General features: G+C 35.6%; 1 protein-coding gene across 3 annotated transcripts; it reads left to right on the top strand.

Moving 5' to 3' along the window:
- The first annotated feature begins 1321 nt into the window (after positions 1–1321).
- LOC124308367 (uncharacterized) lies at positions 1322–4004 on the top strand. 3 transcript variants are annotated; one of them, XR_006908972.1, is made up of 4 exons: positions 1322–1763; positions 1860–2990; positions 3270–3791; positions 3873–4004. XR_006908972.1 is itself a non-coding variant. In XM_046771021.1 (2 exons), exons 1-2 carry the CDS (start codon positions 1530–1532, stop codon positions 2874–2876), a joined length of 1251 nt encoding a protein of 416 aa, XP_046626977.1. In that variant the 5' UTR covers positions 1322–1529; the 3' UTR covers positions 2877–3031. The 3 variants fall into 3 exon arrangements, 1 of the variants encoding a protein (XP_046626977.1); XR_006908973.1 differs by having other exon boundaries at positions 3496–3791; positions 3873–3998; XM_046771021.1 differs by lacking the exons at positions 3270–3791; positions 3873–4004 and having other exon boundaries at positions 1860–3031.
- The last annotated feature ends 9523 nt before the right edge of the window (positions 4005–13527 follow it).

A 13527-nucleotide genomic window follows, 5' to 3' on the forward strand; every position in this document is an offset into this window, starting at 1 on the left:
GGCTCCTTGTTCTGTCGAGGAAGGTCTATGAAACGTGAAATGAGGAACAAGGAATCCTTGTTCCTCAAGGAAGAACTATGAATATAGCTGTCAGCTACACTCGAGAAGCCGACGTACACTCCCCGGCAATCCCTAGTATACTACCCTAGTTCTTTTTATCCTCGCGGGTGTAGAGTGTAGCTAGCACGAACAAACCTACGGTCTTACATACCTGGACAGTACTCAGCGCATTGCATGCTGTTGACGCATGCGCAATTTTGACGAACACATGACAATAATATTAACGGGTGCTGAACATGTGCTACATTTTTTGGCTCCTTTATGTAATTTATCTTTGCTCTGCATTATAACAACAACTTTATATACTAGATAATTGTTGCAGGTGCTATTAGCGCAAACAACGCGTAAACGATACTAGCGACGAGATGCCTAGAACTTTCCAAACTTGGTTCATATGCGATCGATATTTGAAGCGCGCGGGTGCTGAAATTCAGCACCCGGTGTTCATTCCACTTTTTCTCAACACCGCGCGAATGCGCAAACTAATTATTGTGATATTTTTCAGTTTTGGGTGACACGCAAACCACGTGAACGATTTAAAGTCATTGAAACGCATTATGTCAGCTTTCTACTACATCAGTTAGGGTCAGCCCCCTGATACTCACCATTGCTCGTATACTAAAAAATTGTACCAGTGTTGACAACCTGAAGTGAGGCAACTATCGTACCAGTAGCATAGAATTATCGTCCTTGGACCAAAATTATCGTACTTGTCAAAATAGTGTCTATAATGAATAAATAAATTATATTAAACGTAACATTGACATTTTTGTAAATGCTTTATAGTTCATCACCGTGAACTACCGTTTTAAAATTAAAATAACCTTTTTCGTGCCCCTTTTTTAACTATGGGTGCATTACACTCGCCGAACGCTGCGGTCGCAAATAGAACGTACTCTATATGCTTTACGTATAGCACAGACACCAGGGGTCGATTTTGTATGTTTCACTTTTTCATCTCACCTCAACTGGCATTCTGATCGGCTGCCTAAGGATAGACAGCCAATCACAATGTGTCGTTGTTGGAAAGCACCATGTTCGACACAGTGTCGCTCTGTGTCGCTCTGTGTCGTTGCTAGAAAGCTCCCAATGTGCTATCGTTCATCGTATGTAGGCATGAAATTATCGCATATGTACGATAATTATCGTACGGTTCCGATCGCCGAATTGTACGAGTTTTGTCCCCGTTTTTTAGTTCTACGTGGCGCTAGTAGACTTCTGACACGCTCGCTGCTAACGCTGCTGACGCTGCTGACGCTGCTGACGCTACTGACGCTACTGACGCTACTGACTGATGCCGTTAAGGTTATAATTCTATTCATTCTGTGTACAAGAAAATTGCGAGATTGGTGTTGTATTTGTTACAATTGTTCCGATAGTTTTGGAAAATCGACATTATTTAAATATTTTTTTAGCTAATTATTTTTTTTAACGAGTTTCGTTTTTTTACGCGTTTCGTTCGTTTTGTCATGCCGACGTGCATTGTGCCCGGCTGTACTTCGGGATACTCTTCGAATCCGGAAAAAGTGCATTTTTTTACAATACCGAGAGATCCCACGAGTGAAAAGTTGTGGAAAGATGCAGTCCATCGAGCCAATAGTTCTGTTAAAGCAGGAAGAGCGGTGTGTGAAAAACACTTTTTGAAGGACGAAATTCTTTGGCAGCGTCAATTGCTCGGTCCTAATGGACAGGTAGTTGGAATAGTGAGTTTCATTTAGAGATTGATTTTATTATTTATAGCATTATCCAAAAAATTGTACTCAATTTTTTAAAATTCTGTTTACAATTCACAATTTTAGGGACAATACAAAATACCTCGATTGAGAAAAGGATGTGTGCCATCGCAGTTTTCATGGACGATATCAGAGAATGTGATCGATAAGTCTATTGATATGTTTCCCTCTCAATTTTCTTCACTGGGATCTCTAGAGCAGACTGAGACTTTAACGTCGAATATCAAAGAGAATATTATTTCTTCATCTAAAGCCGATCTTATTCAAGATAAAAGTATACCGAGCAATTTAGCCAGTGAAATTCCAATGAAGCGAGGCCATGTATCTCCAGCAATTCAAAGTATCAGTGTTAAGAGTGCTTCGAGTGTAAGCCTGCAATTTACAGAACTCCTGACAGCAGAAGTGAGTCTTCCTTCAGGGTGGATAAAATATAACACTGGCTGCGGAGGAAAAAAGTTGGTTTTCTTTTATACCAATAAAACCCTGGAGATCGAGAAGACGTATCACATGTTTCCATTTAAAAATGTAGCGGTGGAGGAGAATATGTCCATTCAGTTGAAGATTGTCGGTATTTTGCTCGATGCGAGTAAGTTTGACATGCCTCGCTACATTACTAGCATCGAACAATTACAGGATTTGTTGTTGAAGATTCATCGTCTCACTGTGTGTTCTGGTGCCATACAGTCATCGGTCACATCTGGATTGGAAGCAAGCTCCAACGCATTACGAAAAGATATCGGCGATACTTGGCGTCACAATCAGTGTGCTCTGCTACTTTTCAATGACAAAATTTGTGCCCATTGTAGGTCAGCAAAGAATACTTTTAAAAAAAGCTGTCGAAGACATGCTCGAGACGAAGTGAATCCACAAAAAAAAAAGCAGTTGTCAGTGTTGCAGAAGAAATATCGCTCTGCGCTACGAGCCAAACGACTCGCGCAAGAAAAAATTAAAACGCTGAAATCGAAGGTTTTCGAAATTCGTCGACAATTGGCACGGTGCAGTAATCAACATCTTAAGCGTCATGTGAAGGATGGAAATATACCTCGAAGCCGCGAAGCACAGAAACTCGAAAGGACGAAATAACTCCAAACAGTGGATGCTTTTATGCATGCTCCTTCATATGAGATCTCCATCAGGCTATGAGTTCCTGCGATCCAACGATATTCTACCTCTCCCGTGTGTGAGAACTGTTCGAAGGTATTTTGTTTTCCATGATGATATTCTTTCATAGCATTATGGGGTTCAATTTATCACACAACTATGAAAATAAAACGATTTTATTTGAATAACTGCGGCAACTCAACTCCTTCAAAGTTATTCATTTTTATTAACAATCATGATTGATACATTTCATTTACTACCTGTATTTGTAATTCGTATTTACAATTATTATTTACAATTACTATTTACATTCATTATTCACGTTCTTTATTTAGAATAGACAATTATCTGATTATTTTCACATATTTGTCGAAGATCAAAACTGGTTGCGGCTTTGATCCTCGATTCTTCGAAGTGTTGAAAGTAGCACTGAGCAAAAAGGGTGAACCGGAAAAACACGGGGTTCTATTGCTGGACGAAATATCAACCCGAGAAAGTGTCAGTGTTGACACGACAAATCTCTCATGTAAAAGACTCGTAGATTTTGGCGGGGAAGGCAGTACATCCTCCGGTCTTACGGAAAAAGCTAATCATGGATTAGTTTTGATGTTGCAGGGCAATTATTGTCAGCCAATTGCGGTTTTTGCATCAAGAGGACCCGTTAAAGGAGTAGTGCTTGCCCAGCTGATAATAAAAGCAATTGTATTACTGGAAAAAGTTGGTACACAAAAGTTTTGGTCTGAACTCTGTGTGTGTGGAGCGAAAGACCAGCTTCGTAATTATTTCGAGCACCCCTTAGTGGAAGGTCGAAACGGTCAAAACATTTACGCGTTTTCTGATACCCCACACCTCCTGAAAACCATAAGAAATCGTCTGTACAACAACAGAGTTTTACAGGTTCGTAAATATAAATTGCGTTAAAAGCCAACATCGTTGCTGCTATTTCCGTTATCTTCAGAGCCGATAATTATTTTCCAGATGGATCCTTTGAAGCAAGAAATGAAATGGGAGTACATCAAACTTCTGTACGAAAAGGACCGAGAACATGCGGGTCCCGGACAAACTTTGATCTGTCCACGGTTAACAGCGAGTCGCGTCTTTTTAAATAATAAAAAAAAAAAGAACAGATTGCGATAGGAACTAAATATGGCATAATGATAAAATAAAATATTACGATTTTTTTCCAGAAAATGATGACTGTTTATTTAATAACCATTTATTTTCATTAAATACAAAAATTTAAGACTTTATTTCAAATCGTGACAACTTAATTCGTTTAATCAGTGACGTTCGGTAATAGTTATATTCGATGTTGCCTCTGACGACGGTATTACTGTGACAATTGGTCGATGGTAACTGAAGTATGTTACAAAAGTATTGCACATAACATTATCAAGATATCTAATAAATACAGCATCTATTGTTGTTCCATATCTGGTAGTAGGTTCTCTTGGATTGTTGTTAATTTGCAATTGAAATTCTTCTTGGAGGAACGTAATTAATGGCGTTGATTCATGTTTTGCAAAATTTACATTGAAATCCTCAGCTAAAATCAATGGTAGTTTATCTTTATTGGTTTTGAAAATTATTGAACCTCTGTGACTGTACGGAAATAATCTCTCGTGTAAAAATGAAATGATGTCATTCATTTTTTTATTAGGTAAAATGTACACAACAATCATAATTAATTCACTTCCATCTTCTAGTTTAACATGCGACGCACACATATCGCCATTAGATGTTTGAGAGACATGAACTTCTGTAGCATTTTGAACTACTAGATCCATGTTGAATGTAGTAATATGTGAAGTATTGTTGTTTTTATAAATGGCAACTCCAGCGGCTCTAACATTTTGTCGTTTAAATTTAGCTATACAATGAAAATTAGGTAAGTCGACTGATTCATCAGCAGGAAACCATGTTTCAGTTAGTAATAAAAAGTTACTACTTTGACAAATAGAATCTTGTAAATCAGTAGTATGTTTTCTGAGACTTTGGCAGTTTAAAGTATAAATGTTTAATTTATTTCTGAAGTTCGTAAAATCAGTGATCAGTCCTTGCAATGTAGTAAGTTTGTTTGCAGATAATCTTTTAAATTCTTGCTGTAAACTTGAAACTGATGGATCTACTCTTCTTCCATGATAAAATCTTAAATTATCCTGACTGTTACATATAAACAACCCTTCAATACTTGTTATTCGTGTTAAAGCTACGTAAAGTAATGCAATACAACGACTTTTACTATACTCATAGACCACCTCGTCATATGTACCTCCTTGAGACTTATGAATAGTCATAGCACATCCTGATATCAATGGAAAATGATTTCTTTTTCCCACAATGGTTTTATTATTATTGAGTGATATACTTGAAGTTCGACGTACAATAGATACAGCACGTCTATCGTGCTTTTCTTCTAGCCACCATACCAGTGTTTTTATCTGGAAAAACGAGCCATATGCGAGTTACTTGATTTTCATAATTTTGTTCTATATGAACCAGCTTTCCAATGGCGCCGTTAACTAAACCGTCTACCCCGTCTATGTTAGTTGTAATAATATAAGGTTTTCCAATAACAAAAATGATTTCGTATGGCAAACCTCCTGTATCAATCACTGACACCTTGTGTAATTTTTGTCTCATATTTGCTTCCTGCTCATGATTAGTACAACCAGAAATAATGTCCATTGCAATTGAATCTATTTTATTTTCAGTTTGTAAAGCTAGTATGTTATATGCGTTAACTGATGCATTATCATGAAATAATCGTACACCACTTGGACACCGGCGCAAGGCTCCCTCCTTCGTAAAAAATCTAGGCTCGATAATGGCTAATTCATCATCATTTAAAATAATACCACTGTCATTTTTTGTGAGAATAGAAGCAAACATTTTGTTATCTTGACGCATTATTTGAGTTAATTCGTAGAATTTTAATCCTCGCTAAAGTAAGGGTCCAACCATCCGTTGTTTACACTGCTTATAGATTGGAGTTGCATGGACTGGAGGTAATTGTCGCAAATCTCCAATAAAAATAATGTCTAGCCCACCAAAATTTTCATCAAAATTTCCGGTTATTTGCTTTAGTCTTGCGTCTATTTGGTTCAAGAGCTCGGCACCAATCATACTAATTTCGTCAATTATTGGAACTTTGACATATTTAAATAAGCATCGATATTGTTGTGCTGTTTCTATTGACAATGGAATTAGTTTTGACAATGATATTTTCAATGCAGTATGAACAGTGGTTCCGTTAATAGCTACTTGCAGCTGTACCAGTCAAAGCACACGTAATGTATCAATTGCAGAACCCATCATTATCAGAAAATCTGTTATATATTTCCATTATCAATGTTATTACAAAGGTTTTTCCACATCCAGCTGGCCCAGTAAAATAATTGTAAAGGTGACTTCTCTGCAGATAAATTGTGATGAATGACGTGTAAAAGCAAATCTTTTTGTTGTTCATTAGCGCTTCTCATGAGTTCGCAAAAACGATCATTACTCTATTCATCCATTGTGAACTAAATTAAAATAGATTACTTATTAAGATGTATGGATGAATGTGTGAACATTGTATGTAAATATCTCTTGTTCATATTTTTAATATGTCACCGACGAGATTGAGAATCGTCGGAACACTGTCGAAGAGCGTGAAGTAACGCTCACCATGTGGATTCGGGCACCGGGAGGTCGCCCTCGCACCTCATTCGCTAATTACCGTTGTAACCTATTACAACTGCAGCTCCTTGGACCCTCAGGCCCAAGAAGCCGCGTCTTTCGTCTGTTAAGTCGCAAGGTGCGTGGACGTCAACCCGTATTAGCCCTTCTTGAGTAATAGTAGCGTGCGGAAAATGTTAGTTGTGACCGGCCTAAAGCATCTTGCTAATCCGTCAAATTCGAGCATTCATATTATCCTGTGATTTGAAAAGACTCACTATCTTCTATGTTTCCATATTTTCTGTGCTTTACTAAATCTCATCATTTCGAGAATAGACATTTTTATGCCATTCCGTTTCTCGTAATTAAATTGAGTTCGGCCCTGATTCAACCAAATCAGGTAATTTTAAGTGCTTATAATAATAACTTCATTATCATTTTTAATAAATAATCTTTGGAATCATTTTTAACATATATCAAAATCAACAAATTGACACTTTCAACCATAGCTTTCGATAGTAAAGTATCATTCTAAATCCACAAAGACTAAGTGCCCGATGTTCAACATTGTTCGATTCATCAACTCTTCCGAACTCGAGGTGAGGCCCTGGTCCAGAATTCTACTAACGTAGACTGATACGATCCGACGGCTCTCAATCTCGCTCGAACTACACATCTAAAGATAAGTCAATCCGAGTGCTAATCTTCGACATTGAACGAATTCTTGTTTTCACCTTTTTTTAAAAAAAAATTTACTTCTGTAATATCCGTTTAAAAGCAAGTCTAGAATTGGTGGCTAGCTTCACTACCCCCAATTAAATCATACGTACTGTTTCCAAGATTTAACCAACAAGAATTAACAACAGGAAATATAATTAATTTAAGATAATCTAAAAGGAGAGATACAATACAATAATCACGACCAGCTAGTTATAACCATCGTTCAGGATAGATGCTCTTGGTATCAAACAATAATATCATTTAGAATAAAATAACACACGATTTGCTCAAACACGCAAACGGTCAAATTTAGTGATTCTGCAGCTTCTCTGCATTTGAATATAAATTCGTCCGTCGGCGCGGATTGTTATATAAACTCAAACACTTTATAAATTGTTACTTACGGCTTTTATGTCATTATCACCATTCATTGTTATCAGACATTTCAATCACCAAATCGTACAGAATATACTTTATCTTTTACCACTTAAATCATATTAAACCATCTATTTTGAACGACCTTTTTCCTATTTTCATTATCATAAAATTGCCTCAACAATTTAAACAAACCTTACAGACCTGTACAGGACTATAGCAACACGATCCTACAAATTACCGACTTATCGAAAAGTAGGTCTTTCTTAGATTTAATTTTTATTCATTGTCGTTAGGTAGGAGCTTGATTATTCAATTAATCATTAACTCTTATCATTAAATCTTCATTAACAGCAGCATTTGGATTTCTGTACAATTCCTCATAGGGGTTTGGCTCTGGAAATCTTGTAGCAATGTCTCGAATTTCTGATCCGTCATCTATTAGCTCACCTTCATGACATAATTGTCGGCATATATCAATTGTCTTTTGAATATCAATATTTGACTCAAATTCTTTGCTTTTTTCTATAATTTCATTTTCGTGTTCATCATATATAGTTGTGAATTTCATATCTACTAATATTTCTGTGTCTTCATTTGTAAATGGTATATGTAAGGTCACCATTTCTCTTCTGTACTCGTTGTAATCCTGAGTCATATCATAATTTCTGTAACGAATAACTTGAGGCTGCTTCTTTCTGACGTACTCTCCCTTTCTATTTTTAGTATATTTTGAAACAAATTGTGCTAAAGAAATTGCTTCCAATTCTTCTAGCCGTTTTTGATACTTGTCATGCCAATCTTCCTTCCAAATATCAGTAGAGTCGTCATCAAGTTCATCAATTTGTTTTTGTGTTTTTCTTATCCTCTGTCGTTCAATAGGCCAACAAGTGTTAATATACTGAACCGCTACTGATGATTTAGACATTGGTAACCTTAAAAGATACCAAGCAGCTTCTTGACTACTCATCTCAATAATATTTAGCATGTCAACGCTCATTTTACGAGTTATTTCAACAATATCGAATTCTCGATGCTCATTCATAACTTCTATTATTTTACGTTGTAAATTGCTAGTGCCTCTGTTGGTCTTATTTATATATTTGACAACATATGCCGCGCATGAATATTCTTCAGTAATTATCTGAAAATCCATATTTGACTTTAAGACATTAAAAACAAATGGATTGAAAGTATTGTGCCATTTTTCGGACGGATGTCGTTTATAGAATATTCTTGGTCTACTAATACCAGATCTTAGTATATCTTTGTATTCTTCATCTGATCTGATATTATTACTTTCATAATAATCATCAATACTATCATAGTCATTACAAGTTAATTCTAATTTCATTATATCTTTTCAAGTGTTCTTTGTAAAGTGGATTCGTTTTTTCCATCGGTATTAAAATCATTGTAGATTTACAAGGCATGAATGGTGCTTCAAATTGGCACTTTTGCACAGAATTAGATCCAATTTTTTTGTAGCACGTGACGGTATGCTTATGCGTAAGTAATTTTATGTTTCCAGATGCTTCCGACGTTGATACTGATACTAAACTGTTAATCATTTCTATTGCTTGTTTTTGCTCTTCTCCAAGAATATCTGTGGGAGCATTATCCAGCCATAAAAGAATATGCGCATGTGGACTTCCTCGATGTTGAAATTCAATCCTCAAAAAGTAGTTAATAACTCTAAACTTACCAAAAGGACTAATCTTCTTTGATTGTAAAATTGTCATTATTACATTAACTAACTTGTTAAAATAAATAGCCCATGTTACAGCATCGTTGTTAATTAATGAACTTTTTTGGATAAAACTTAGTTCCGATGCGATAAAATTTTGCATATCTTCTTTTTCTTTAGCTAATTTATGCAACAATGTTAATAAACCCGGGCACCCTATTTCATTTGCGCTTAGTGTCATGAATGCAGTTGGCTTCCCTAGCTGCCGAATCATTGCGAATAAATCTTTTTACCTTGCAGACCAATACCAAACTGAATTCGGTATTGACCGTAGAAAAGCTAAATTAGACTCTATGCAGTTATGAATATACTCTACGGATTGAACTTGTTCCTTAGTTATATTGGTATCTGTACCAACATGTTTAAACGCGATCGTTAAACAGTCACGAACTCGCAGTCTCATTATTTTTACAGCCATATATAACAAATGATAGGGATCGATTCCTCAGCAATCCTTACGTCGCAGTTCACTAGATGCCATCATAAAAGGTGTAGCTTTGACTGTATCCCCAAATTTTCTAAAGTGTCCCATATAAATACTCGGAAATGATAGCTCTTCAGCATGCTCATCGAATAATAAACTCTGTGGAATATTGTGTTGCCCTGGCGCTAATCTTAAATATTTTTCTTCATGCCATACCAAAGTTTGTTGTTGAACAGTTCAATATCGATGTTTTCACTAAATTCGTCAATGTTCTGTTGTGTAATCAGTGGTGTTTCTTGATTAAAAAATGATTCATCAACTGTTATTTTGTAATGCTGATATAAAGGTGTACGAATCAAATAATCCAACCATTTTTTAATTGATCCGATGCTAATTAGGCCATGAACAAAACTACTTTTATGAATCAATTTTTTAATATGTACGTAAATGCAATGTTCATCATTGACATCTCTTGGAAGTAATCGTACCATTGTATCAACAGCAACAGGAACATTGATAATTTGTCCGTATATGCCGAATTGCCCTTGAACGTGCCTTAATCTTCTTATTTGCATAAAAGGAATTCGAGGAGAAATAAGCCTTTCAGTGATGAAATCTATTTTTGTTAAATGCTGTGGTATTTTTGGATAGTGAAATCCATTATAAACAGACAAATTAGGAATGCTATTTTTATCTAATGCTGATTTACAAGTAGAGCAAATTTTGAATGCATCGACATTCTGCCCGTTAGTTATTGTGTTAATTATATTTCCAGATGCAGATGGTTTCTTCAAAACTTTTTCAAACCAAAGTCGATCGCAGATTGAGCAAGCATGTCCAAATCCATTATTTTTAAAGTTATCGTTAAAATATTCATGAGCTGATTTATGGCATCTAAATTGACTGTAGTTATTCGGAATTTCCGTAATATTTGCACTTGATTGACCTCTTCTATTTTGCTGAGATACTTCAACCACTACATTCTGCATTTCTTCCAAACCAGCTACACTTCGAGAATTTGTACTTATTTCATCTATTATTGGATCATTAATTATTTCTGTAAATTCGATATTTGGAGAAGTAGATAATTCTGTAATCATTTCTGCATTTTGTAGACGCTTCCTTCTTTCCGCTTCACATTGTTTCAATTTATCTCTGTTCTGCTCCCTGTATCGTTTTTTGACGTTCTTTTTTATTATTATTTACTTTAAAAAAAAATATATAAGGGTTAAAAGAAGCTAAAATAAAAATTAGTATATTCTGGTACTATTAGATTAATAAAATCTTACATTACATTAATAGTATGTCGTGTGTTTAATTGATCTTGGTGATGTCCAGTTTTAATAATAATATTTTGTGACCCCTGTGATGATTGTTGGGTACTGAACTATTTATAAAAACTATGTTATCAAAATATACAGAAAAATTTTCATTGGCTTTAATATACTAGTAAACTCAAGAATCTTAGCTAGTTATTGCAATATATGTATTACTAAAGATCGTAAATTATAAATATCAATAATGAATGTTTCAATATAAATTCCACCATGATTAGAAAATTACTTAATTTTTTAATGTTCATATTAATAACAAATAAGAAAAACATTCGTGCGCTACACGCCATCAGCTGATTTTTGTCAGTCTTTATTAAATTTATTCTTTAAGCAATTGTTTTGATGCATTAATTTTAATTAGAATGAAATTAAAATTAATAATCAATTTAAAAACATTATATGCAATGAAATTTATGTGAATTTTAATCTACCAAGAGAGTAAATTTCACATTTACTGGCGCAATTATAATGCTCTATCATTTCCATGTAATGATCATGCTCATGACATTATATTTCAAATCATTCAACGCTTGATTACGAAGCGAATGCAACAATTTTGTACGCGTCTAAACGCCGGACAAAAAAAAACAACCAAAGTAAAAAAAAAAGCATCGAAACATTGCACGACATGAATATACATACGATATCAACATTTAATTAAACGGAAATATTTTTTTATATGTCTATTTTTCTTTCCTCTTTATCCTCTTTATGCATATTTACAGGCATAAGAAAAATGAATTATATATGCATTTATACCATGCATATTATGTATAATGCAATTATATTATGTATAATGCATATGTATAATACAATACACCATGAATAATTGCTGCGAAGAACAAACACTACATTTTTCCAAAGTATCAATTATTTAAAGCTATTATTTATTTGTATTTGTAATGAAAATTTGTTTTTCCCAAATTGTGGGATATACGTGTACCTATGTATTTACATTATAACCCACATAACGCATTCCGAGGGAACCACGCGCAAGCCTGTCACAAGGTCCCTAGATTAGACAGCTCAAGACACACGTGGGCAAAAAAATTAGTGAGAATGCGCCAAAAGTTTCGTATGACAACGGATGCTTACCATTTAGAGCACAATATGACACGGTGTGAACATTTCTGGTCTATTCTTTTGCCCGGATTGGCCGCTTACAACAGATATTTGTACACTGTGTCACACTGTGCTCTAAATGGAAAGCACCCATAGACATAAGGGGAGCTTTCCAGCAAGGAGACACAGTGTGACACTGTGGGTATGTTCCGATATGCACTGCGAGCACTGCACAGTGCTCTCACTGTAGAAAAATTCGTTCCGATATGGACTGCAGTATACGGCCGCAGTACCCTAGGGAAATATATGACGTCATGAATAACCACCATATTTCTACTGCGAACACTGGAGGTTTCGAGGTAAGGTGCTTTCAGTGCTTTGATCACGTGATCAACAGCGTTCAGAAATTTAACAGCTTCCACTATTGATAATTATTATTATTGAATATTGTCATTTAAAAATACCGGCCGTTGAAAACAAAAATGGAAAATTTGAATAAATTGTGTTTATTGCAATGTGAAACAAATATTATGTATGAAATGAAAGTAACGCCAAAAAATGTCGATCACAGTATACTGTACTGCGTTCCGTTTTAAGCAGTAACCAGTAAAGCTAACTATAAAGGAACGGCTTCGCAGTATACTGAATTGACGACACACCTTACAGTGCTCGCAGTGTATATCGGAACATACCCTGTATTACACGGTCGAACACTGTGCCTTGGTGCTTGTTGGAACGCTTTGAGGTTCTTAATTCAGTCACTAGAGTCCGCTCATGCATTATACGAAAAATCTAGGATCATTGAGCGCTCCAGGAAAAAAAAACATTTGTGAAACGCGTGTAGATTATCATTGCATTTAATAAATAAATATAAACAATACCATGCGTCGAAAATAAAATCTCTAACTAAAAATGGTTGCCTGTAAAGTCGGTTTTACGGGCGAAGATTTTACGTGACAACGTCTTTTTCTCGGTAGAATATTTCTTGATATGAATATAATTAAATTGCACAATAGGAACAAGGAATTGAATGAAAATAAGAATTGCGCCGATTCAATGCGCCTAATTCTCTAGTGCTGCGCGCGCGGCAGACCGATCATAGTTGAGTGGGAGAGAGACGCAAGGCATTCGGCGGGCCTCTCTCTCGTTCGGTGACTCATCGTAAAGTTACCGGGCGTTACACTTTTTCATAAGTGACTCCCAGCCGTAACCTAATTTAAGACGTTGTCACGTCAAAAATTGGCAGCAATGAATCCGACACAGTGTCCAACCATGCTCCGCAGCTGTGTCCGACTGTGTCGTTCTGTGTCT

The sequence above is a fragment of the Neodiprion virginianus genome, chromosome 7 (genome assembly GCF_021901495.1).
Source record: "Neodiprion virginianus isolate iyNeoVirg1 chromosome 7, iyNeoVirg1.1, whole genome shotgun sequence".
Lineage (NCBI taxonomy): Eukaryota > Metazoa > Arthropoda > Insecta > Hymenoptera > Diprionidae > Neodiprion > Neodiprion virginianus.